This window comes from Tiliqua scincoides, chromosome 2 (genome assembly GCF_035046505.1).
Source record: "Tiliqua scincoides isolate rTilSci1 chromosome 2, rTilSci1.hap2, whole genome shotgun sequence".
Taxonomy (NCBI): Eukaryota; Metazoa; Chordata; class Lepidosauria; order Squamata; family Scincidae; genus Tiliqua; species Tiliqua scincoides.
Genome location: NC_089822.1, coordinates 221,503,239 through 221,528,985, shown reverse-complemented (window position 1 = coordinate 221,528,985; position 25,747 = coordinate 221,503,239). Strand labels below are relative to the sequence as shown.

The 25,747-nt window shown below is 43.8% G+C and overlaps 1 protein-coding gene across 1 annotated transcript; it reads left to right on the top strand.

The window, feature by feature from the left end:
* Positions 1-640: 640 nt before the first annotated feature.
* On the top strand, positions 641-25,603 carry RAB7A (RAB7A, member RAS oncogene family). Its single transcript, XM_066617306.1, has 6 exons — positions 641-782; positions 20,035-20,123; positions 22,028-22,154; positions 23,216-23,434; positions 23,764-23,892; positions 24,335-25,603. The coding sequence occupies exons 2-6, from the start codon at positions 20,071-20,073 to the stop codon at positions 24,428-24,430; spliced, it is 624 nt and encodes a 207-aa protein (XP_066473403.1). The 5' UTR covers positions 641-782; positions 20,035-20,070; the 3' UTR covers positions 24,431-25,603.
* The last annotated feature ends 144 nt before the right edge of the window (positions 25,604-25,747 follow it).

The following is a 25,747-nucleotide window of genomic DNA, read 5'->3' as shown; positions in this document are numbered from 1 at the left end:
CCACTGTGTGAGGTGCCCAAGCACCCACAACCTGTGCACTTCGGTGGGGAGGCAAGTGAGGCAGAGCCTCCTCACTGGAGCCCTTCGAAAAGTGCTGCTGCCATGTGAGGCACCCAAGCACCCGTGGCACTTTTCGAAGGACTCCGCTGGGGAGACTTTGCCTCACCTGCCTCCCCACCCGTGGCAGGTCCCTGCCATCAGCCGAACTCAACAGCCAGGAGGCTGGCTGCCATGGTATTGCGCTCCACACCAGCGCCAAGAACACGTGTCAACAAACGTGTCAGCACAAACAAAGAGCTTATGAGGCAACCAGCTGCTGAGTAAACAGGCCCAGCAGCATCTGACGTCGCTGAGTTCAAGGCTAGGAAGCGAAGCGACCCCTGACCTCAGCGAGACTCTGCACCCCCCGCGACAGTGAACTTCACTCCTGAGGGTCGCGAGGTGAAGAACCCCCAGTTATCGCGAGAGCGTCTCGGCCACGCAAGAAGACGGTCAAGGAACTCGTCACGGGCGCTCCGGCTCAGCCAGCGGCACAGAAGCGCCTCTTGCACAACGACACCTCCTCTCCCGTCCGCCGCACGCGCACTAGCGCTCCAAGTCCCGCCCTCCTAGCGTCACCATGCCGAGCGAGTCTCGTGACCGGAAGGGGGCGCGCGAGAGGCGGAAGTGAAAGCGGTGAGGGTGTTTGGCCCCATTAAAGCGGAGCCGAGCAGGCGGTGGGGGCACCGGCGGCGAGGAGGGGAAGAGGAACTGCGGCACCGGCGCTCGTGGCTTCTGGTTCGGTAGGTGAGGGCTGAGGGGAGGGGCGAGGCGGCCGAGGGTGGCCGAGGCGCTGGGTGTGGGGGAGGCCGGGGCGTGGCGGCTGGTTGGGGCGGAGGGCGCGGCTTGCCGGTCCGTGAGGTGGTTCCCTCTTACTCCCCCGGGGGCTGTGCTGGGGGGGGCAACGCTCCCCCTCACCCTGCCCCGCTTCGGCGTGGCGAGGCTCCCTTCGGGGCTTGCTTGAAGGGAGGAGGCGATCCAGCCGCTTCGTGTTGCTGCTTGTGAGCCCAATCCTGTGTCTGTCTACTCAGAAGTAAGCCTCACTGTAGTCAACGGGGTTTACTTCCAGGAAAGTGGCGAGGACCGCAGCCTCACAGGCCAATCCTCTGCTTGTCTGCTCAGAAGTAAGCCCCATTATAGTCAATGGGGCTTACTCGCAGGAAAGCGTGGCTAGGATTGCAGCCTCACAGCCCAATCCTATGCCTCTCTACTCAGAAGTAAGCCCCGTTATAGTCAGTGGGCTTACTCCCAGGAAAGTGGCTAGGCTTGTAGCCTGTGTCAGGGCGAGGAGCGGGCCCCTTGGCAAGCGCCACCACGGGATGTCGCTGCCCCGAGTGGAGCCTGTAGAAATCCTTGGGCTGCTTCCTCTTCTCCCTCCCCCTTTCCTTCCTGGAACAAAGAAATGTGGGACGCAGAGCCCCGCATGGTGTTCTCAGTAGTCCTGTGCGCATCGCTTTGCCTTTGCTCGGTGTCCAGCCCGCCAACCAGAGGTGACACAGCTGGCGAGATGCTGCAGCCCCTGCCGCCCCCTCTTGACTGAACAAAGCTTCCTTTCGCTCCCAGCTGAGTGGTTCCTAGGGAAGAACGTCAACATAGAAGGATTTCAGCTTCTGTGCCTTTTTGCTGCTGCTGCCTCTTTGTGCTGCTCAGTCTCCTGCCTCCTCTTTGTGTAGCATTTTAAAAGCCATTTCTGTCCAATGTTGCATATATGCAACAGGGACCAAATGTGTACACCTGTGGGCTGGGCAGAAATGGGTTAAACATAGGCTTGCATGAGGCTCCTTGTCTGGAACCACTTAAGGAGTATCATTGGCTTGGTCCTTCTCATGTAGCTAATCCTACATGAACGCATCTGAAGAGTGGGTGGTACCTTGAGTGGGTGGCTGCTGGGCAGTGCTTTTTTCAGTTCATTAACTCTGCCTGTCTACTCCAATTTAAGTGTCTTGTGTCCCTTAGTGCAACTTATCCCTATGTAAGTGTGGCCTAAAGGAACTAGTAGCTCAATGAGCCTATTGTTCAACCATTAACTAATGGTGAGTTGTCTGTGTGGAATGAGTTGTGTACAAGGACAGTTGAGAGTGGCCATCTCTTGCACAAATCTCTTCCTCCTGAATTCTAGCCTGTCAGTTTGGTGGTACCAGCTGCTGCACCTTATCTGACTTGCTAAACATGAGGTCACTGCTTGTTAAATTAGGATGGTAAACAAAGGGTGATTCCCCTCCTAGATTACCCATGATTACTTTTTTCAGAATCTACTAGTCTGAGTCCACAAATGGCTTCAAGGATACTGGCAATCTCCAAGATCAGAAGAAGTGGGTGTCCTTGGGTAAAGAGGCTATATGTTAATACCATTGTATGTATGCAGTTTCAGTTGGACTGACTCTTGGACTCCAATTTTTTGTTTAAGTTTTACATGGTAACAAGAGAACATGTTTTCTAGAGCTTGTAATAAAAGTGGTAAGAAAGAAAAATTTGGCTTTTAAATTGATGGCCATTATGACAAATAGTATCAGGTGAGCAGTTGTGTGATGGGGACAGTCATGCAGAAGGTCAGCAGTAAACCTGACTAGCATAAACGCATCCTTTATACATTAATGGCAATACTTCTGGTTTCAGGTAATTCATCATAGTCTGCATATGTAACCAAGTACTTCATGCACAGAGCCTTGGGTTATTTGTATTTATTCTTGTCTTGCTGCTGGTGAGTGAAACATGACTTGCAGAGGGTGGAGTCAAGATACTTTTATGTTAGTATGATCCTTTCCCAGCTGTCTCCCCTTGTGATTGCAGCAGCTGATTAAGCACATGACTTAGTTTGTGGATGGCTAGCTGAAATTTGTCTAGGTGTAGAGATCAGATAAATACAAGCAAGTATTTTTAAAGGGAATTTGCAGCAATTGCATCTTGTCCTTTTGCATTAGAAATCCTGGCATGTTAACTGCAGGAAAGTGGGGATTATATTGGTTACCTTTCAGAAAAAAGTGGCCTACTCCTGGAGTCAGTGAAGTTGGAAACACGTATTAGGCTGTATCTATCTTATCCTTAATCTTCAAAATTTCCAGTTTTGTAGAATATAAGCAGAAATATAACTCTGTCCAGAAATACATTTTGGTAATACCAAATGCACATCTTGGTATTCTGAAAGTGAGTTCAGCTAATCCTTAAGATGATTTTTATGGTTTTAGAAGACAACACAGTTGCTTGAAGCTGACAAGAAACCAAAAAACCTGCTTTATTCCTTCAACATAGGTTTCATTATCATGAAACTTCCTACTACATATGTAATAAGGTTCTCTGAAAGAAAAGTATACCAGGTACCGTATACAACTCCGATAAAAACTGTCAGGGTTGACTTGAACTCTTCCCTGGTGGGTATGTATAAGGGCACCCTTGCACATTGTGTTCCCAGCATCTTGTGTGATGGCATAGAGTTAATGTGGAACAATATAAACATACAGACTGCTGCTGATGTTAGTCACCATATTGTCCAGCAGGGCTATTGTGGACCAGTGGTTTTACCAGATCAGGCGCTATACTACCATGTTTCCCCAAAAATAAGACACTGTTTTATATTTTTTTGGCTCAAAAAAACACACTAGGTCTTATTTTTGGAGTAGGTCATTTTTTTAATGTCCAACAATCCACAGTCATTCATGTACAACAATATACCTTACAAAAATATCCCCTCAGCACCCAGGAGGATGCCTGCCTGCCTATCTACTCAGAAGTCAGTCCCTTTATAGTTAATGGGACTTGCTCCCTGGAAAGTGTGGAGAGCCTCAGAGCCTGGTATGCAGGGTTGCCTCACATGCTGCCTCAGCTCCACCTCAGTGTCCTCTGCCCAAGGCAGCACAGCAGGCGCTTTCTAGGTGGTGGGTGCAGGAGTGCAGCATTCCTGGCCATGTTGTCCACCTGCCCCCCTGCCTGAGGACCCGTTCCACGCCCCCTCCCCCCGTCTTGGCCCTGATCACAACTAGGTCTTATTTTTGGGGTAGGTCTTATATTTCACCTATTCTCAAAAAACACACTAGGTCTTATTTTGGGAAAACGTCATGTAGCTTTTTAAAGGGTTAGATAAGTCATTCGTTGTTGGTAGGAGTAAGACATACAGATAATTGCTCAAGTGAGATCCATAGTGATCCTGGCTTGTGGTAGCTAGTTAGGAGACAGAGTGATCCTAGCTGGCAGAAGACCAACTCGGATTAGTCTGAATGCAGATAGCATAGCTATTTATATTTAAAAGTTCTTACTCTGATTTTTCAATGCTTTAATTTCTTTGTCTTTGACTGTCCTTGCTTAGTGAGCTCAGCCATAAGCAACTTTTGCAAACAGTTTCTAAATTTCTATCAGCCTGTTAATTTCCAGTTCTAACTACTAATCTAGAATAGCTGGCTCCAACAGTTACAGAGTGAAGCAGACCTATCGTAGCTGGTTCTTAATGGTTACCATAGAGTTAGTATATTATTGGATTAGATGAATTAGGTCCTCTTGGATCCTTCTGTGGGGTAGCTACAGCTGCACAATGCTCACTCTGTAGTAGAGCTGAAGAAAGCAAACATATTCAATATTGCCTAGAGCATTCCTTGGTCACTTAAGCTATTTTTTTAGATGATCCCTTTTGATTCCAACTGAAGGGTAACTGTGCTCAGTTTGTACTCTAGACAAGGGGCCTCCAAATGCTGGCCCGCAGGCTAGATACGTTGCACCAACTGAACTATATTCAACATGGCAATGGCGAAGTCTTAGCATTTTGCACCTCCCCCCTGGAAATCGAGATCCAGGGCTTTCTAGGGCAACATGTGGTGGAAGCTGCTGCCTCCTGCAATGTCTGCGAAGATCGACTTTGAAGTTAAAAGGCTGCAGTGCAGAATTGTAAGGCGTTACCACCATGCACCCAAGTTAGTTATGCTGGTGCAATGTGGACTGGGGTTTGGTGACTCCTGCTGTACACTGATGGGAAACTACCCAGAACATTATACAAAATTTGCAGTGGTTTCATCTGGTCCAGGCCTTCCATTTCAACAACTCTACTAAGATTGGAGGTTCCAGACATTCACCATCTTTTCTAATATGGGATGACTTGTTTCTGCTGTACTCCATTCCTCATAACTAAAATCTATTCTCAACTTACTCTTTTTGTGCCACCATTCTGGACTTTTGCAACACCCTTGTGACACCCTTCATAACTACTCTCTTCATGCCTTGGCTAACACTGCAGGGGAAGGAGACGGGAAGAAATGTTTCCTCATTTCACCCCTTCATACATTTCTAGGCTTTTCTTTCACTAGCCCCAACACAAGTCTGCTACTTTGTGATCCTCTGTCAAATAACTTATCTGTCCCTTACTTCATTCCTCTCTCCCAGCTTCCACCTGCAGTGTACTGACATTCCCATCTCCTGCTTCTGCTCTGTTCACTTTCCTTAACCCTGTGTTTCTCTCTTGAGCTTACAGTTGAGCTCTGCAGTTTACTGCTCTTCAGGCAAGTTCCATAATTCTAGCTCACTGCCACAACTGTGAGTTGTCAATAGCTGCTGTTCTCTTGTACTTTCTTAGCTGGAATAGCAGTCCCCAGCAAGCTCAATGCAAGGGTAGAGAAAGATAAATGTAGTACAGTGTAGAGCAGAGTCCAGGAATCATTACAACCTGCAGGTAGTTCCTTTTCCTAACTAGAAAGCTATAAAGCTAACTTTGATCTTCAGGTATACCTGACTACTGTTGGCTTTTTGCCATCTCCTGAGAGAATCTACACAGAGGTCCTCTGGATTTCAGTGAGGGTCTATAGTAGGCATGATGGCATTGTACTTTTGTGCATCTAATCCTGATGTGTCCGGTTAAAATGTCTTGGTTGGATGTTGGGAACAAGACTAGGAAAAACTTAAGCACAAGATCTGGAGTAGTTTACGTCAGGGGTGTCCAAACTTCTTGGCAGGAGGGCCACATCATCTCTCTGACACTGTATGGTGGGCCGGGGAAAAAAAGTAATTTACATTTCAAATTTGAATAAATTTACATGAATAAATATATTGGAGATGGGACTTATATGAATGAAGGTCTTGCAGTAGCTCAAGGCCCATAAAAGGCCTTGCACAAAGCAAGGCTAGCATTTTCTTAGCTGCCACTGCTGCATCAGACATGAAACAACAAGCAGTGGAGGGAGTCCTCATCCTACAGCTTATGCAAGAGGTCAAACTATCTCCCTCACACTGAGAGCAGTTGCATTGGGCCAGCATGGGCTTCAGCAAGTCTCCAGAGGGCCAGAGGCTCATTGGAGACTGGGGGCTCCCTGCCGGCCTGATTGGGAGTCCCCGAGGGCTGCAAGTGGCTGGGGTTTGGCACCCCTGGTTTAGGTAATCGTTTAACTTGATATGATAGCTTCATATGTCTCCTGACCTTTAGTGATTCTTCATCAGAGGCAACTGGACAAATTGTATGGCATTGGGTCTCAGCAGATGTACTGATTACCCCTAGCTCAACTTCAGTCTCTGAATAAGATCTTGTAGTTGTGGGTGAATTGGTTGTAATTGGAAATGAGCTTCAGGGGAAGCTGAAACCAGATACATGAAATACCTTGGTAGGGCTGTCACTGTTCTCAACTTTCTTTGACCACTCTTTTGTTCCCAGCATTGGGCTGCACATGGGTTCCTGCCTGTGCCCAGATAGCACTTCTGACAGTTTTGTTTGCCTTAACTGATGAAGTGGCTCCAACCCATGCCATCAGACTTGGAACCAACTGTTCATGCCTCTAATCTTGAGACTAGAATATTGGCAAACTCTAGGGCTGTCCTGTCATGTTAGAAGCTTCTAAATTGTAGTTCATGGCAGCCTGACCTCAGTAGGGTGGGTATCAAGGAGCTTATTAAATCACAGCAAGCACGAATATCAGTATAGTTTAGGGAACATTGTTTTGATAAAATTCTAAATGACTTGAAAGCAGTAGATTGCCAGAAAGAAACTGGTTTAAATTGAGTTTTGATGGTTCTTGATTCCTAAATTGGAATGACTTTAGCTACTAACTAGAACAGTAAAACTAAGGTGTCTTCTAGTATTTCTACTTTTTTCATTGTTTGGTTTTCTCACCTACTCCAGGGGAAAGTAGCTTATAAGTCCCAGGACTCTGGTTCATGACAGCCCATATGACATCCTTACAAGACCACTAAGAATCCTAATGATCCAGAAGTAAGAGTTGGTAGTCAAGATGTGAAATATCTTCTTACAAGATGTTTGTCATTGAACTGGTAAATTTCACTTGTCTAAATGAAAGGTGTAAAGAATTGCACCAGTGTGGTCATAGTAGGCCTTCCAATGATTTTGGGATACTGTGTTCTAGTTCTACAAGTGTCATATAAGAACTTGTGGGTGACTTGGCTGCCCCTGACAATTTAGTTCAACTTCCTGTATCTCAGTGACCCCTAAGATGCCTCTGAGAGCACACTAGGCAGCAAAATACCTGCATTCTATTGCCATTCTGAGGAGCCTACTTCTAAAACCAGAGGTTCATATACATACCCATTATGGCTTGTAACCTGTAATGGGCTATTCCAGAAATCTGCCCAATCCCCTTTTAAAGGCATCTAGGCGAGACACCATCACCATATCCTATGTGGCAAGGAGTTCCACAGACTAATAACATGCTGGGTAAAGAAAAGCTTTCTTTTGTCCAATGCTTAATTTTAGTTGGATGTCCCCTGGTTCTTGCTCTGTCCTGTAACATATAAGTGTCTCACTGGTGCTCTGAGCACATTTTGTACCACTAAGCGGCCTGTTGAATGTACTGGGGCAGAAAAGTCTTTGGCTATTCTAAAGTTGTGCATTCTCCACCCAAATACTTCTGAAACATTGTCAAAGTTGTTGCAAGGATTGGAGACTAGAATTGAGAGAGAAGGTTGCCTTAAGGTCTGTGGGTTTAACTGGTTCTAAATTGGGCAGCAGAGGTAGCAGCAACAGGCTATATAAATATAGTTTAGTTCTGAATTGTAATTAAGTGCATTGAGTAAAACACTTGCAATATAAAGTGTTCTTCATGCAAGCATTTTGAGGAACATGCTTTTATCAGTTTCTTTCTTCCCTGGCACATCTTGTTGCGAACATATCTGCCCATAGGCTCTTCCTTGGCTTAGCAGGAATGCAGTTTTTCATGCAGCAGTTGTGCCTGAAATTCTCTGTCCAGCACTGGTCTTCCCTGCATGATGTCACTGTAACAAAGAGCCCTTAATGGCAACAAAGGGGCTCAATGATAATCCTAAACAAATGACTAAGAAGAAACTGGCAAATGGTTTCTCAGTGATGCTGTTAATGCCCACCAACAAGGACCAAGATCATGTGTGGCCCAGGTTATCAACCTGACAATTACAGAATTTTTCGCTCCATAAGACGCACTTTTCCCCCCAAAAGAGTGGGGGGGGGGAAGTGTGTGTGTGTGTGTGTGTGTGTGTGTGTGTGTGTGTGTGTGTGTGTGTGTGTGTGTGTGATGGAGTGAATACTGCAAAAAAAAACAACAACTCAACCCCAGCCCTGGCCCTGCCGGCTCTGCTCTGCTTCCCCGGGCAGTCAGAGGCTACTCAGAAGTAAGTCTCAGAGTCACTGGGGCTCACTCCCAGGAAAGCATGGGTGGGGTGGCAGTCTCGCTGCCCAATCCTGTGCATGTCTACTCTGAAGTAAGTCCCATTAGAGTCAGGGGGGCTTACTCCAGGAAAGCCTCTCTCCCCCCCCCAAGCCTGGAGCATCACAGCCTCTCTCCCCCCCCCAAGCCTGGAGCATCACAGCCTCTCTCCCCCCCCCAAGCCTGGAGCATCACAGCCTCTCTCCCCCCCCCCAAGCCTGGAGCATCACAGCCTCTCTCCCCCCCCAAGCCTGGAGCATCACAGCTTCTCTTTCCCCCCACCCCAAGCCTGGAGCATCACAACTTCTCTGCAACACAAACACTTTCCCCCCTCTCACACACACAGGCTGCCCCCTTCTCTTACACACACAGATGCTCTGCCCCCCCCCCACACTCACACAGCAGGGGAGGGGCGCTTTCACTCACCTCATCCAGCATCTGAATGTAAGCCCCCCCATCACAAAGAAAAAACTGTCTCCTTGGTCAGAATGCCAGTGTTTGCTTATTGCACAAGCCCCAGGTAAGGCTCGGTTCTCGCCATAAATCCAGAGGTTTGTTGTGTCTTGAGAATTCAAGTTGTGGTTGGACTTTCCACTTGTTCATTTGTATTGGAATCACGGAAGAACTGGCGAGGAGGTAGATGTGGTGTCAGCAGTGGCCCCTTTAAGGGTAAGGCCTGGGCATTCAGCAGAGTGTGCTGCACAGCTGCAGCCACTGGAAGGCAATAGGGCCCTCAGGGATATAAGGAGTACCTGAGGCAGAAAGGGTTTGTGGGTTTTGAAGGAGTGCAGGTTGGAGGTAGGAGAGGAGACTGACTGGGTTTATTGAATTTGGAACCTGACTGTGGATTGTGACTGGACTTGGATACCCTGATGGATTTGACTGACCTTAGACTGTAATTTGGCTTATTGGTTCTGGACTCTGATTTGGCAACTCTGATTGATGGGACTGATTCACTTGGCATCTGTGGACTGGAACTGGACTCACTTTTGCTTGCTGCACTGGTGAGTTGCACAAGGGGGACTGATCAGCCTTAAGTGGGCACAAGGCCCAGTGGATTGGAATTTGGCAGAACATCATTGTAGCAGAAAGATAATGTGATCCCCTATTTGTGTGCACCTGCTTTTGTGAGCTTCATAAATTCTGACTCTAGCGATGATGAGTTCTTGGGGTTTCCAGAAAACTAGAGTACTCAAACCTTTAAGTCTCTCCATTTGTTAATGACAGTGATAATGGTTCTTAATGCCACTGTTGACTGCTGTTCACTTTACATGGTTCAAATGTTGTTCTGTTATAGTTTATTAAATATTTTATTACACTATTTGGTTCAGAATATTTTTTTCCTGTTTTCCTCTAAAAACTAGGTGCGTCTTATGGTCAGGTGCACCTTATGGAGCGAAAGATACGGTAATAGCTGATCAAAAGAGATTTCCTACCTACCTGGAAGCATTTTATCATAGAAAACAGTTTAACTGAAGACTTCTGAGGCTTCTGTGAGATTAGGTTAAATGTTGAGAAACTTGTGGGAGAGGAATAGTGAGTTTGTGTGGTTGCCGTCATAACTGTGGTAACTGTGACTAAACCTGAAGTCAAACTTTGAAGTAAAGATTGAAAACCTAGCCATATCATGCAGGAGGTGATAAAAATGTTCAAATTTAGAGTAGCTGCCCAGCTGCTAATGGTTCCAGTTGTCTGAAACCGATGCCACAGTGCTTCTGTACCTATGAACACTGGGAATGGCAGTGTTACATAGCTAGATGTTCTATGCCAGGGGTGTCAAACATAAGGCCCGGGGGCCAGATGTGACCCCTGGAAGCTTTTTACCTGGCCCTCAGGGTCTCAGCTGCTGAGGTGTTACCGCTGAAACAGCAACCAACATGAAAATTGGGCTTTCCAAATCTTGAAATATGATCAAGATTTGCATATTTTTTCTTCTGTCATTTGCAGTTAGAGTTTCTGTATGAGAACAAGGTCTGATTTCTGGCCATTAGCTGCTTAATGATGTCCCTTTCTGCTTAATGACCACTTCTGGCCCTCAGCAGAAGCCCTGAATGCTAACTGTGGCCCTCTGTATGACATGAGTTTGACACCCCTGATCTATGCAGTCTGAATGTGCTGCTTCTGGGTTATTGGTCCAAAAGCTTGTTTATCCAGCATGGTTACCTGGTTTACCCAGGATTCTTATATGCAGGTGCAAACATTAAGTTCTATAAATGGTAGTATATAAAAGATGAATGTGGTGTTCAGATGCATCTCCTGATTGTTGCATTGATGTCCTTATGCTGCCATGTGCCTCTAGTTCCATACAAATGTGTAATATGAGCTAGAATTGGCAGCTATGTTTATCCTGCAACATAAACCTGTCAGTGGTCCCAATATTGGTGAGAGGCAGGCAAAAACAGATAAATTGCTATAACTTGTGATCTGTTGTGTGTGCCTGAAGAAATGATGGCAGATGTACTAAACCTGAAGTATGTTGGAAGAGAATAACCTTGCAACTGAGTTGTTCTTCAGGTTTCCCTAGCTACATAAGTCTGACTTCTTGTGCACTGGCAATGAGATTTCACTGCTAGGGACAGTTTTGAGTTTACTTTGTTAAGAGATTCAAATAAACCTGTTGGTTGGGATAGGGAACCCATAACAATTCCAAGTTCTTCATAGATTTGTAGTTGAAGTAGCCAACACAACTGCCAGAATCAATCAAGTGATGGGAATGAACTGTGACTTCTAGTTCCGAGGCAGGCAGGTTTTACTTGAATCTTCATTTTGCCACTTCCCAGTTTGAGAAAGGATTTGCTGCTTGCTTATGGGGAAGATACTGTATGCTGTGTGATTTGTTCTAAAACTGGCTTTGTCCTCATGACATTCAGATTATGACATTCATTATGAAAGGAATACTATCTTGGGATTTTACTAGTTCTTATGGAAGTTAGTATAACTGTGCTGGGTTTATAGTAAAAGCAGTTATAAGGAAGGCTTAACTTTGGGGGTAAGCAGACATGGAACATTTTCCTAGTGAGAGGAGGGCAAGTGATTACAGCATCATGTGTGGGCTCAGGATGCTTAATCTGACTGTGCAACCTTGAGCCAAGTACTGTTCCTATGGACACCAGAGAAGGAACAGGAGGAGGGGAAGGCATAACAGCCAGGAAGAAAGGAAGACTTAGCAATAGGAACTTGCTTAATGTGTGGAGAAACTGAAATGCAGTTGGGCTAACCTTCAGAATAGCATAACTAGCTCAGGTAACCTCTTATGGCTCCTCCCCTTAACTTGCTAGGATCTGACAAAACAGTAAGCCCTGGAGTGAAAAGGCAAACTTTGACTTGTTCATGGCTGAAAAGTCCTTATCTGTAGTGTGGCTCTGGCAGTGTCTCTCAAAAGTAGAACTTGAGAGCAACAGGCAACAATATACTCTGGTGTTTCAGAACACTGACAGGAGTAGCTTTATTTTCAGAACAGATAAACAGTGGATATCAACATTAGCATGGACTTGACTGATTAGTACTACTTCTACATTACAAAAAGTTTTGAGCTGCTCTAGAATGAATATGGTACCCTTAATGACATTTTTAGCCATGAACTGCAATCTAGGCAAGCTACTGCTGGACCAATGTTGCGTGGCACTATCTCTGGAAGCTTTAGACTTTTTTTGCTGTCACTAGGTAACTTGCAGGCCTGACATTGCTATCTTAGAAAAGATTCAACTAACAGCTTTGCAAAAGGAAATGTTCACACAAAGATAGGTAAGGAGCAAGTGATAAACTCCACCTGGCATTACTATCATGATCTCTTGGAACTGTGATGAAATTATGTGACTGATCAGGCACTATCTTATTTAAAGATTTACCTCTGCATTCCTTGGAAAAGCAAGGTAAAGGAAGCTTAAATAAATACAACAGTCAAGCAAATTAAATGCTAAACCATGCAGGCCAGAGAATGAATTGGGAAGGAGACTATTTAATCAGTCTAAATAAAACCCTTATTCTCCCACTAGTCATCACCAGCATTTTGACCTGTCATTGAATATGTAACAAGAAGCAAGTGCAAATGATACAATAGGAATATAACCGTTGCCAACCTAGCAGCTGCATTCACTGTCATGGCTTTTTCTTCAACTCTGGTCAGCTATGTTAAATGACATTGATCAGGAGTGCCACACTTCATTGTGGCTCTTTGTACTACCACAGTACAAAGGTTGGTCTAACCCACAGTGAGGCAAAATGTCCTTGCGTGTGTTCTGAGGTTTGGAGTCTCCTTGTACAGTATCTCCAGTTAAACTGTTGTAGATGTAATACAGCACATCTAAGCTCTGCCACAAGAGATTATACTTGTAGCCTGAGAAGTTCACCCAGTCTTTAATGGGGTACCAAAAGATGGATATAGTTCTTCACAGCTAAAATGAGGTGGGAGAACTTATTAAATCTAATGCTGATCCATTTAATAGTTGAATATCTTAAGCAAGCTACTCAGTGCAAAACTGTTGTAATCCAAATCCTGTATGATAAGAGTGCCTTTCCTATGAAACAATGATGTCTTTTGGCAAGGCATACATAGGAGTGTGAAAGCTGGTGCAGTGCTTTTGGGTTCAGATAAAAATAACAAAGGTACTGGTGATGAACTCATTTCAAAACAATGTTGAAAGGGGATACCCACCATTAATGATTTACAGGTGCAGCCTATTTATCTGCGGACTTGTCTCAATGCTAATGGGGTGGGGGAACTGAAAGTCACACATACCTTTGCCTCCTGGCCTCTGCTCTGTTTCCAGGCAGCCCAAAACACTGCAGAAAGGCTCCACCTTGCCCAGACAGGGAAATAGCCCTGGAGCCATGGAAGTGGTTCCCCTTGCCAAGGAATAGTAACACTTGGAGCCCAGGGGAAGGGGGAGTGGAAAACCTCTGTAGCCAGAGCACATGCAGCAAGGTGGAGCGCTCTCTCTCGCACTCACGCGCAGTAGCAACAGTGGGAATTGCTTTAAAAAAACCCAGGGAGTGTTTGCTGAATTCTCCCCTCCCCATGGTGCTCCTGCCTATGGAAACAAAACAGCCCAGCAAGGCTACAATCCTCTCCACACTTTCCTGGGAGCAAGTCCCATTAACTGGAATGGGACTTACTTCTGAGCAGAAATGCATAGGACTGGACTCTTAAAAGCTCAGCATGCCACCTGTGAAAGAAGCGGGACAGCTGGCAATGGCAGGGCAGAGTATGGTGGGGGAGGGGATTAATAACAGCTGCCTTAGTTTCCTTCCATCCAGAAGTGTCAGGCTGCAGCGTATTTTTGTAACTCTATGGAATTTAGCACAACGTGTTTTTTTGTTAATCACGCTGTGTTACAGAACGGAACTAATGCAGATAAATAGGCTCTACCTGTAATTAAATAAGAAATCTGATTCTTGGTATTAAGTGGTGGTGACCATTTGGAAATCTATTTTTTGCAGTGTCAAATAGTTCCAAAAACATAATTTGGAGCTAACCCCTCATCCTGTTCTCAAACTGGTAAAAAGGCACCTAGTCTGTCTGAACATACAAAGCACTTCATGGCCTGCCAGCTGTATGATAAAGTAGTTAAAGAGTAGCAATTTCCGATAGTTCTAGCATTTGTTGGGGAAATTAGAGTTCATACTTGCTAAATTCAGAATGTAGTAATCAAAAGCTTGATAGTGGTTTTTTTATAGAACTGTAAAATTTGGCTTTGTAATGAGACTTGAAGTGGAGAGCCTGTAACTGAAATACTGCCTGGGCAAGTCACTAGGAAGTCCCTCGCTCTATGGATGATGGTTACAAAGCATGTGATCTGGAGAGCCTCCAGGAATCCTTAGTCATGCATCTGGTACAAATGTTTGAACTATAGCACCAACTGAGACTGTGCATCATAGGATGAGGCAGCCACTTTTAAACAAATTGACTGTGTCCTAATTGTGGTGTCACATGGGCCTACTTGGTCTATAACACAACTGTTCCTTGACTGTACCATTCTTCATTCTTGCTGCTTAGTACCAAATTCTGACAGCTAATATATCCCTTAACTTCTAATAGGAGGATGCTAGTTATCTGGATGCATTTTATTGTGGAGAAAAGACAAATGGCACAATGCCTGAAGCTATCATTGGTTTTTAGTTTTAACTGGTAGCTGCTCAGTGTCCATCAGCCTGGAGCAGTTTTGCATACCTAGTGCGCAATATGGTTGTTGTGTTGCAGTTATGGTTTAGTCTGATACTACTTGTACTCCAACAGTGGTTTTCAACAGAGCTGCTTCCGTTCTCCATGCTGCACAAGACAACTTTTGGCAGTATTGTGCTGCTTGCACAATACAAGGGAAGAATCAAGCATAATTTGGACAAGAATTACTATTGGTAGTCTAGGAATGCAGAATTACTGATAACTCTTGCCCCAGAAATTTCAGTGTGGACAAACTAGGCACCATTCAGTTTTTCAAAACTGGTGTTGGTTGGTTTTTGCCCACCCTCTGATGCTTATTGATTCCATACATAATAGTTCTTATTAACTGGAGCAGAATCTCGGCCACTTTCAAGCATGGAAGCTAGTCAAAATGATCATTTAATTTAAAGATTGGATGAGATTGCTGGTGTCAAACTTTAAAACCAGAAGGGAGAACTAGAGCAGGAGTCTCCAAACCCTGACCCGCAGACCACATCTGGCCCTCCATATGATTTTATCCATCCCTTGCAGTTCCCAGCCTCTCTTGGCTAAAAATGCACTTGCAGATACATACCTCATTCAGCACTAGAGATGCTGAATGTAATTTAGAGCAGTGTTTCTCAAATGTTGGGTCACAACCCGGTGTCCAGTGGGTTGCAAAAAGCAGTGTGCTGCCATCTTGGAAATTGGCAACTGGATGCCACCATCTTGGAAACTGGAAGCTTCCCACAACTGATGCTGCCTGCAAAAAGAGTCAAAAGTGATTTGCGGGTGAAGGGAGTGAGAGAGCAACAGAGGTGGGGTGATTGCTGGCTTGTGGGCAGGTGAGCAAGAAGATGGGAGAGTGGCAGAGGCAAGAGGGTGCTGACCCAAAGTGCTGGCTCTGAAGCAGTTTGAGGGGGGAAGGGAGAAGCAGGAGAGCCGCCGCTGCCACCCCAAAGTGCCTGGTGCTGCCTGACCGGGAACTCCGATGAGTTTGGGGTTTGTGTCACTCATTACTTCCCACCCTGCTCAGTAGCTGCTCTTACTTTTTTGGGGGGGAGGGGTAAGAATTTAGAAAGGGATGAGTTGGGCTACAATCCTTTCCACTTTCCTCGGGGTAAGCCCCATTAACTATAAGGGGATTGGCTTCTGAATAGACATACCTAGGACTGGGTTCAGTGAGAGACTGTCACTCTCAAAGGCTACAATTCTATCCACACTTTCCTGGGAGTAAGCCCAGTTGACTATAATAGGACTTATTTCTTAGTAGACATGCTTAGGATTTTGCTCTTGATCCATTATGGCAGCCAGTAGTGTGGGGCACATGCAGCTCTGAGCTTGGCAGCAGCAAGTTTGTAGAGGCAGTCTTCCTGCCAACAGTTAAATAAGCACACAGATATCATGAATGATGCTTTAAAATGCCCCCCTCCCTAAAAATGAAAACCAGAAAGGAAGAAAGTAAGAGGTAAGGTACTATTTCCTTGCCTCTATTTTTTCTTTCTATCACTCCTCACCACAAAATGGGAAAACTCATGCAAGAGAGAGCTGGAGAAAAGGAGATACTTTTTTTGTGAAAAGTGACTATTGACTCTCATATTGTACCATTTTCCTTTTATTTGCTTCCAGCTTTATTTTAGCGACGAAACCCTTTCTTCTAACATCCACATCTCTTTAAACATCATTAGAAAAGTATAGCCTCAGTGGCTGGGAGGGATGAGCAGGATAGTATGGGAATCCTGCAATAAAAAATGGCATCAATAAATATGTAACAGATGTAAAAAAAAAAAGGAGAAATAAATTACCTGGTAGCAGGATTTGCTTGAGAGGTTTATTCTCTTCTATCTCCTGCCACTCTCCCCTTTTTGTAACTGTCCTTTTGAGATCAATAACATCTTACAAGCTTTACAAACTCTACTTACGCAGAAGTGATTTCAGTTTCCAAGTGTAAAAATTACCATAACCATAAGAGGCCGTAAATGGAAAGCACAAGCAGTTCATCAGGTTATACTACTAACTCTAAATGAGTGGAAGGATTAGTAGTAGTAGTAGTATTAACAGTATTTTTATACTGCTTTTCAACAGAAGTTCACAAAGTGGTTTACAGAGAAAAATCAAACAACTAACGGCTCCCTGTCCCAAAAGGGCTCACAGTCTAAAAGATGCAAAACACCAGCAGACAGCCACTAGAAAAGACACTGCTGGGGTGAGGAGGGCCAGTTACTCTACCCTGCTAAATAAAAGAGGAGCACGAAAAAGTGCCTCTTTCCCAATTAGCAAGGGTTTGGGGGTGCTTTTGGAAGGTTATTAAGTGAATGGTGGTGGGAATTATTAACCGTATTTATATGCCACTTTTCAACAAGAAGTTTACAAAGCAGTTTACAGAGAAAAATCAAATAACCAAAAGGGCTCGCAATCTAAAAAGTTGCAAAAGAACTCCAGCAGATAGCCACAAGAAAAGACACTGCTGAAGTGAGGGGGCCAATTATTCTTCCCCTGCTAAATAAAAGGAGCACCCACTTGAAAAAGTGCCTCTTAAAAAGTTAGCTGGGGTGAATAGGGACTTGGGACTTACCCAGTTAGCAGAGGGAATGGGGTCTTGGAATAGGAGGAGGGGTTGGAGGTTCCCTCCAGCCATTCCCATCTCCCTGTCCCCATACCTTGCATTACACTTTCTTTCAGCAACGCCTCTCCCTCTCTCGCTCACCTCATGTCCCCTGCCTGTCACGTCTGAGGCACTGTGGTCTCTGGAAGAGTTCCCTGCACACGTGGCTGCCCTCCATATATTCTAAGCATGTGCTTATGCAGCCGCATAAGGGTACATAGAACTGCTGTTCTGTGTGCACGTTTTTAAGGACTCATGATACTCTCTCAAGTTTGAATTAATCACCCTGGTCTTAGTTGGAATATTTTCTCTTATCACCCACAGTTTTAGTTCCTAGGTGAGAACAGTGATATCTCTTCCTGCTTGATGATGTCACTTCTGGCCGTGACATCACTTCCAGGTTAATGACGTCACTTCTGGCGGGTCCTGGACAGATTGTCATTTTTAAAAGTGGGTCCCATGCTAAGAAGCCTGAGAACCCCTAGAGAAATTGTTCCATTACATTGCATTCTGCATCTCTAGTGGCTGAATGAGATATATACAGATATTGGGAGACCTGAAAAATAGATATAAATGTCTACATTAAACTTGCATGGAGCAGAAAATGAGACCAAAAAAATTGTGATTTGTGTCATAGGTTGCTTGATGCTGTTTCAAAATTCATTCCGTCTTCCTGTGTAAGCCAGTTTTGCCCTCTGCTCCCCTCCTCCTTCCTCCCCCACCCACTTATTGTATTTAATCCCACTCTTAGCATATAATTCTCCATTGTATTTATTTTCCATCCCTCAATACTGTGTGAGATACACAATACAACCCTTGCGCCAAAAAGTTTGGAGACTGCATGTGTGCAGTTATTGTAGCATGGCCTGTATGAACGCAAGGCATGGTTGCTGCATACATGACTAGACCCTAGTGCGGTTGAGGACTTACTAGAAATGACTTGACTTCAGCAGCTATTACTAATCACATAAATGTCTAGCACTTGTGATATTATTTGGAAACCCTCTTTTGGCAGAGGATGATCTGCCTCACTCCCAACTATCTCAAAGCTTCTGCAACTGAAGTGTCTATAGTTGCCTTGCATCTCCTTTCTGATTCTCCAAGCATCTGTAACAATGCTAGTGGTAAGTTCTCAAGTCAGATGACTTATTCCATTTGTGAGAAGCACATTTTCTCTAGTTCGTGTGTTGAACATGATCATATAAGCATGAATTGCCTGTAGTGGTGATAGTTATCTCTATTGGGTTCATTACAATATGCTTTAAGAACAGGAATGAAGTCTAGGAGACTCTGCTTAGATTTGTTTAAACCAGTTGCAGTCCAGTTGCATTTCTGTCAGGCCATGGGTACAAAAGGCTAAAAAGAAGCAAACCATTTTGGGTATTATAGAGATCCTGATTTTCAATCTGAAAGGCCAAACTAAGTTTGATATAACATCTGATCTCATATGGTGTGTTTTTTGTAACTGGTGGGCATGGGAGTGCAGTGGATCCCTAGTACCATTTTGCAAAGCAGAGGTGCAGGGATGAACATCGTATTCATCCTGAGCTTCTAGATCTTGATAAGAATTTCCTTAGGTTTGGATACCAACAAGCATGACAAATTCAGGGTAAAGTGCTAGAGCAAAGCATTCTTGTGCTGTACAAATGTATGAATCTATACTGGTGCCATAAGACGTACTTGATTTTTATCTTCAGAATCATGTTTGTGTTGGCCAGGACCCTTTTTCAGTGTACCTGTGAATATCTTGCTCGCTACCTAGTCCTCTTTCCTTCAGACATTCTGCCTCCTTGGGCAGCATCTCTTACTACATAGTGCTCTCCAGCCTCGCCTCTAATACAGCTTCTCATGGCCCTGGAACTGGTATGAGACTATAGTTTCAATTGGTCTTGCTTTCTTCAATGGAGGCAACTTGCAAAGATTTACATGCTGCCCATCTTCATGTTCTGCTGCTTGAAATCTTCATGAACCTTCTAATGCAGTCCATTAACCTGGCAGTTAAGCCTCTGGCTCCTATAGCCATACAATCCTGTGGTGAACTGCACTATAGAGTGACATGGGCCTGTGACTGAAAGGAGTACACATACTTGAATTTAACTTTTGGAAAAGAAGTGTTGTCCGTCCCTCTGTTTTAGAAAGGGATGTGGCTGTTTTGAAACCTGAGTTTATAGAGCCTTACTATTTTAGCTCAAGAGTGTTTTGTTTCATTATGCTGTTGGCTCACTTGCCTGAATACATGGTTCAGAAACATTTTTTTAAAGAAATAACACTAGTTTTGGACAAACACTATACAGATGACAAAAGCTGGTGTGTGTTCAGGCTGCTGTAGTTATGAAATGGCATTAAAAGGCTCTATTAAATATTGGGAAACCTTTAAATGGTCACACTAAACACTCCTAGTTTCATATCAGAGGGCACAACACTAATCCTGACCTGCTACCGAGGTCATCCCTCTGACCGGCTACTTTTCTTGATTTGAAAAGCCATAGAGGCATGGTAGGATTCCTACCCATAGAATGGGACCACACTTACAGGTAGAGAAACAGGTTTGTGTTTATCAGGCAACATCTACTACCTGCCTGACATACAACATATGAATTGGTGGTCTGAATTGCAAATGAAAGTTGACTTTTGATTCTCTCTCTGTTCAGCAAGTGCACTTGAACTTTCACTGGAACTCTTGAACAATGACTTCTAGGAAGAAAGTGCTACTCAAAGTCATCATCCTTGGAGATTCTGGGTAAGTGATGCTGTATCAGTAGTTCACAAGGCTTGCTTAAAGATGGGAAATGTGTATGGAATTGGGTTATAGGCCTGACTGTGCACCTACAGTTCAGTCAGCTTTCATTATTTATCGCCATGGCAGGAGGGTAATGTAATACAGAGTCATGCAAACAATACTAGCTGAAATGTTACTGCAGCTGAATTGTGAGCAAAAGTTAAAAGTAGCTTGGGCCTAAAATTATTTATGGATGTCCACTAAAAGGGAAATAAGCAAGCTATGGAATTATTTAATAAAAGTCCTCTTCCTCTTTGGACATAGGTGGCATGTAGCTGCTGTGGAGTTTTAAAGTACAGAGTGACCTTAAAGAAAAATCTGGATTTCTAGAACCATATTTCTCACAGTCTGTGGTCATGGAACTCTAGGTTCCATTTAAACAGATGGCAGATCTTCAGCAATAGTACTGAAGGATAGCCAACCTTCCTTCCTGCATTATGCTGGTGATATAGTTCTAACCACTACATCTACATGGAGAATGGTGGAGTAACGGTCTTACCCTCCTGAAGAGACAATACAGCTGTGCAACAGAATTAACACCAAAAGCTACACTAGCTCTCCTAGAATAATGTAAAGGCCAACCCTAGAGCAACTTTGTACCACTTCATATTATTGCTGAGCCATAGGTTGCGTAATGCAAGCCAATTCATTCTGGGAATATGAAGGTGTTCTAGCTGATGTTGGAATGGAGAAAAACGCTATTCTAGGCTTGCTGTCTATACTGCAGTCTGATTCTACACTTAATAAACAAATCCAGTTTCATTTAGTCTATGTCATTTACTTTCTGAATAAGATATTTGCAGCTGAGATAATGACTGTTAAACAACAAATGTTGCTAATGTGCCCTGCCTGGCTCGCTTCATTAATGGAGAAGCTTTGCCTTTCTGAGCTATATTGAGGGGGCTGTATGATAGCAGGCAAGCCCCATGACACCAAGCAGGTGCTGTACCTTAAATGTTGTATCTTGCTTGTTTCTTTTCTAAATGGAATAGAGGACCAATTATAGGATTTTACATCATGCTTGCAAAGCTGTCCATTTGTGGCCCATTCCCTCCATACAGGGCATAAAATAAAACTGTAGAAAACAGCTATTTGTAACTCTAAGAAGAATGCTTCAGTCAACTGTGGATACGAGAGCTGCTCCATCCAGGCAAGATTTGCCTTGCATCTATTCCTGTTAGACAGCTTTATCCAACTGTCATTTGCCCAGAGACTGATGGTCTGAAGGAAAGTACCTTCTGGCCTCTATCATAGGATTGTGCCAAGGAGTAATGGCTTGACAAGGAAGAGTGCTCTGACCCATCAACCAAAATATTGAGGGAGACTGTTTCTGTGCATCAAGGATGTTGGCCATCCCAAAGGTGGAAGCTATATTGACTAGGCTGCTCTGGGATGTGGAGAAGCAGAGTAGCAGATTCATCTTGGAGGGCCAAGGAAATAGACTAACCTAAATTACTCTAGATTCTGTTGCATCTAGCTTCACAAGTAGGCCAGAGAATTATCATGCTTGATGGACACCCTCCCCCAGGCAAGATATAGCCATTCTGCTTGTATAGTTTTTGGCCATGTAAAAGTGGGGTAGAAATCCACTGTCTTATCTGAAGATACTAAAGTGTTTGAATATTCTTATCTAGATGGTTCCAGATTGAAATAGGTGCCTTCAGACCTGTTAGGCATGATTTTTTCTAGAATAACTTGTTCTTTGCTCTTAAAGGAGTGTGTTGAAGACTGATAAAGCTTTAAAGGGAAGTTGTCTAGCTTTCTGCTATTCATGAGAATTAAACACTTGATACATATGAATTTGTATGTTCTGCATGTGCATCTACTCTTAGACTGAAAACCAAGTTCCTGCTTGTTTTTCTCAGGGTGGGGAAGACTTCTCTCATGAACCAGTATGTGAACAAGAAATTCAGTAACCAGTACAAAGCTACAATAGGAGCAGACTTCCTGACAAAGGAAGTGATGGTGGATGATAGGCTAGTCACAATGCAGGTAAGAACAAATGTATGCCTCTACATTTTTTCCTACAGCTGGCAGGGATCCACAAACTGAACTTCATAGCCATCATGTCCATTTCCAAAGTTTGTGATATCTAGTGTCCTGAGACTTAACCTGATATGGTCACACCCAGTGTTCTCTCCAAGATGTGCCATGGAGTTCAGCAACCTGGAAGTCTGGCTATGATGTCATTACTGACCATCCATAGGTGGTGTAGTATCTGCCCAGCTGCAAAAGGTCTGTGCACTTGCACTCTACTTGGAGCTTGGGGGACCATTTTTACACATTAAAAGCAGTATGAAGCTTTGCAGGTATTTAATTTTTCCCAAAGCTCAGCATGAAGTTGAATTCCTTCCATTTCTCTAGGCTCCAGATATGGCTGTCACCAGGGCTGTGGAGTTGGTACCCAAAATTTCTTCTGACTCCACAGCCCCCCTCAGGTCTGTAGAGTTGGAATCAAGTCAAACAGTTTTGGGTGGAATCACGGAGGCTATTGTTCATTTTTTAAGATGCTCTTTGAGTGCATTGGTAGATGCAAGTGACTTGGCTTAAGAACTCTGGAAAAGTAAGGCTGCCTCTCTATATGAAAGCTGCTTGAGTTGATAATACGACTCTGACTAGGACAGTTCAGATTTTAAGCACTACAGATAAAGTATAGTGCTGTAGGGGATACAATGCTTCAAAATAGTTGTACCTGTCATGAAGATAAAAGGAACATAACAGGAAGAATATTGACATTTTCATTTATAAAATCTCAACCTTTCACATTCTTGTCTTCACTGTCATATCTTGATAGCCTGATTGCCTCTGTGGGCCTTGAAATGGCATGCAGAAGCCTCCAGTAGCAGTGTCTGGTTTTTTGGAGTCAACTTCCAGGTTCACCAGAAGTAGCTTCTGCAGGCCATTCTGAGTCATATGGAGGCCAATAGAGTGGGTTGCCCACTGCTGAGACCCAGAAGAGGCTTCCAGATAAGTAATTGTGCAAGCTTTGGGAGTGGACTCGGCATCACTGTATTGATAAAATTTTCCCTAAACCATTGTTGCTATCTCTACAGATATGGGATACAGCAGGGCAAGAAAGGTTTCAGTCTCTGGGAGTTGCCTTCTACAGAGGAGCAGACTGCTGTGTGCTGGTGTTTGATGTAACAGCCCCCAACACATTTAAAACTCTTGACAGCTGGCGAGATGAGTTCCTCATTCAAGCCAGTCCTCGGGATCCTGAGAACTTTCCATTTGTTGTGCTGGGAAACAAGATTGACCTAGAAAACAGACAAGTAAGCACTTGGATATTGTTGAACTATAATACTTATCAAAACAAATAACCTTAGTCTGTCTTTGGGTAGCTTTATAAAGCTAATGAGCAACAACCTACTGAGTCTCCCAAAGAGCTACTTGGAATTCCATCTGCAGAAGTATAGACTGTTCTAGAATGCATCAGTTCTCCATTGTGACACTAGTAACAAATAAGGAAGCCAAACTAGCAGGCTCCAATTGGAGAAGTAATCAGTTCCTCTGTTCCATGGTCCTGGACAAGACAACTAGGATGTACGTAAATGGAACATTAAGCCGAGTCCGATGACTAACAGGTACTGCCTCCTTACAGGTTACTACAAAGCGAGCACAGGCTTGGTGCTATAGCAAAAACAATATCCCTTACTTTGAAACCAGTGCCAAGGAGGCCATTAACGTGGAACAAGCTTTCCAGACAATTGCACGAAATGCACTTAAACAGGTATGAGTTGCTCTTTCTAGTGTCGTCTTATGGCAATCTAGTCAATTCTGTATGCAAGATCATATTGGGTGATGGCTATCATTAGAATTGGTCAATAGTAGCATTCTTCCCCTATGCACTTGCATTTCTTCAAACAGGATTTTGAAGTACTACAAAATTCTGTTTTCCAAGGTGAAAGTGGATGAGTCTACATGTCACAGGCAATGAAGCTTCTTGTATTCAACTTTTTGAAAGAAGCTACTTGCTGATTGATCTCTAGTCTGTGGTATAGCAGGATGTGCAGGCCTAAATACACATTGCACTGACACAAATTGTGGCCCCAGCTTGGTTCCTTCCCCACTGAAAAAGATTTTGCCCTGGTTCCTTCAGGTAATTTGAAATGTCATTGTAGAACAAAGGATTAAAAAGCCATAGTTGATGACTTCTTCTCTTCTTTTGATAGGAAACCGAAGTGGAGCTTTACAATGAATTTCCTGAACCCATCAAACTAGACAAGAATGACAGAGCAAAGGCCTCTGCGGAGAGCTGCAGCTGCTGAGGTGGGGCTGGAGGGGTTGAGCACAGTCCTTCACAAACCAATATCACACTTTAGGCCTTCAAAACACACAGCCCCTCTTTTCTGTGTAAAGAGAGATCCCATCTTCAGTGGCCAAAATCACTCATCTACCATGAGCGACTTGTAAGCCCATTCTTCTACACAACTCCCCCATCAATGCCCCTGCATTCCATCACATTATTTCATGGTAGCAGACCTTTCTCCTCTAGTTAAAGAAAACTCCTATGTATGTTTGGGACTTAAGCTACTTCCAGGTGTCCAATGGAAAAACTGTACAGATTATCTGTAACAATTTACCTTTAATTGTCTTGTGTTTTCCCCCTGTGAAGGCTGCAACAGGAAAGGCTGATTACCCATAGTTCATTGCAAGCTCAGCACTCAGTCCAACTAGATTGAGTTTTGTATGTATCTGTTAATGCTTGTTACTTTTAACTAATCGGATCTTTTTACAGTATCCACATATTATGTAATGGCTTCTTTAGAAAAAATCTTATAGTACATGTTAATATATGCAACCAATTAAAAATGTATAAATTAGTGTAAAATTCTTGAATTACATGTTTAAGTACTGAAACACAGGTTGTTTAGGAACTGAACAGGACACTTGTGAGATGCAGTGTGCTAGCAACACAAGTCCAGATAGAGGCAGTATTCTGTACAGTAGAAGTGAGAATTATGTAAACATTTTTATTAAGAGCCAAAACTTCATCTCCTGGAAAATTGTCTGGCTTGTAACTACAACTCTTCAAAGGACTTGCATAACCTTGCACACTGGATTATTGGACTTCAGAAATTAAATACAACTTTCAGAATGATCTTGTTTGCCTTTTACCCCATCATGATTAATTCTGCAAATAAAGAAGAATCTGAGATGTCTGACTTCTGTAGAACAAGCTCCATTTGGGTTGTGGGTAGTTCATCTTGATAGATGGCTAAAAACATCCCTTTCCCCCTTTATCTTGTCATTAGTCTGGATTTTCTGGAATGGAAAACTTGGCAACTTCGTTCTGCCCTCCCTTCCTTGTTCTTGCATTTGTAGCTTTCTTAAAATGGAGCACTTCTACTGTTTGGTTTTTTCCAAGAGGACTACATTCTAGTACATAGGCAGAGCTCTTCTGTAAAGAAACATGCCAATAAACTTAACAACAAAACTTTGCTCACTGTTAACTAGTCTGTCTCCTTGCTGAAATGGAAGTTGGAGTATCTTGGCTAATGTTTTTTGTCCAGAGCTAATGTTGGCAGTGGCAGTTGCAATCCCATTTGGTGTATCCCTGGTTGGGGGCAGGTACCTAGGTTAGC

Excerpts from the sequence above, each read along its gene's own strand:
- RAB7A (XM_066617306.1), top strand. The coding sequence starts at position 20,071 with ATGACTTCTAGGAAGAAAGTGCTACTCAAAGTCATCATCCTTGGAGAT. Across the intron at positions 20,124-22,027 it reads ATCATCCTTGGAGATTCTGG|GGTGGGGAAGACTTCTCTCA; the intron begins GTAAGTGATGCT and ends TGTTTTTCTCAG. Across the intron at positions 22,155-23,215 it reads ATAGGCTAGTCACAATGCAG|ATATGGGATACAGCAGGGCA; the intron begins GTAAGAACAAAT and ends CTATCTCTACAG.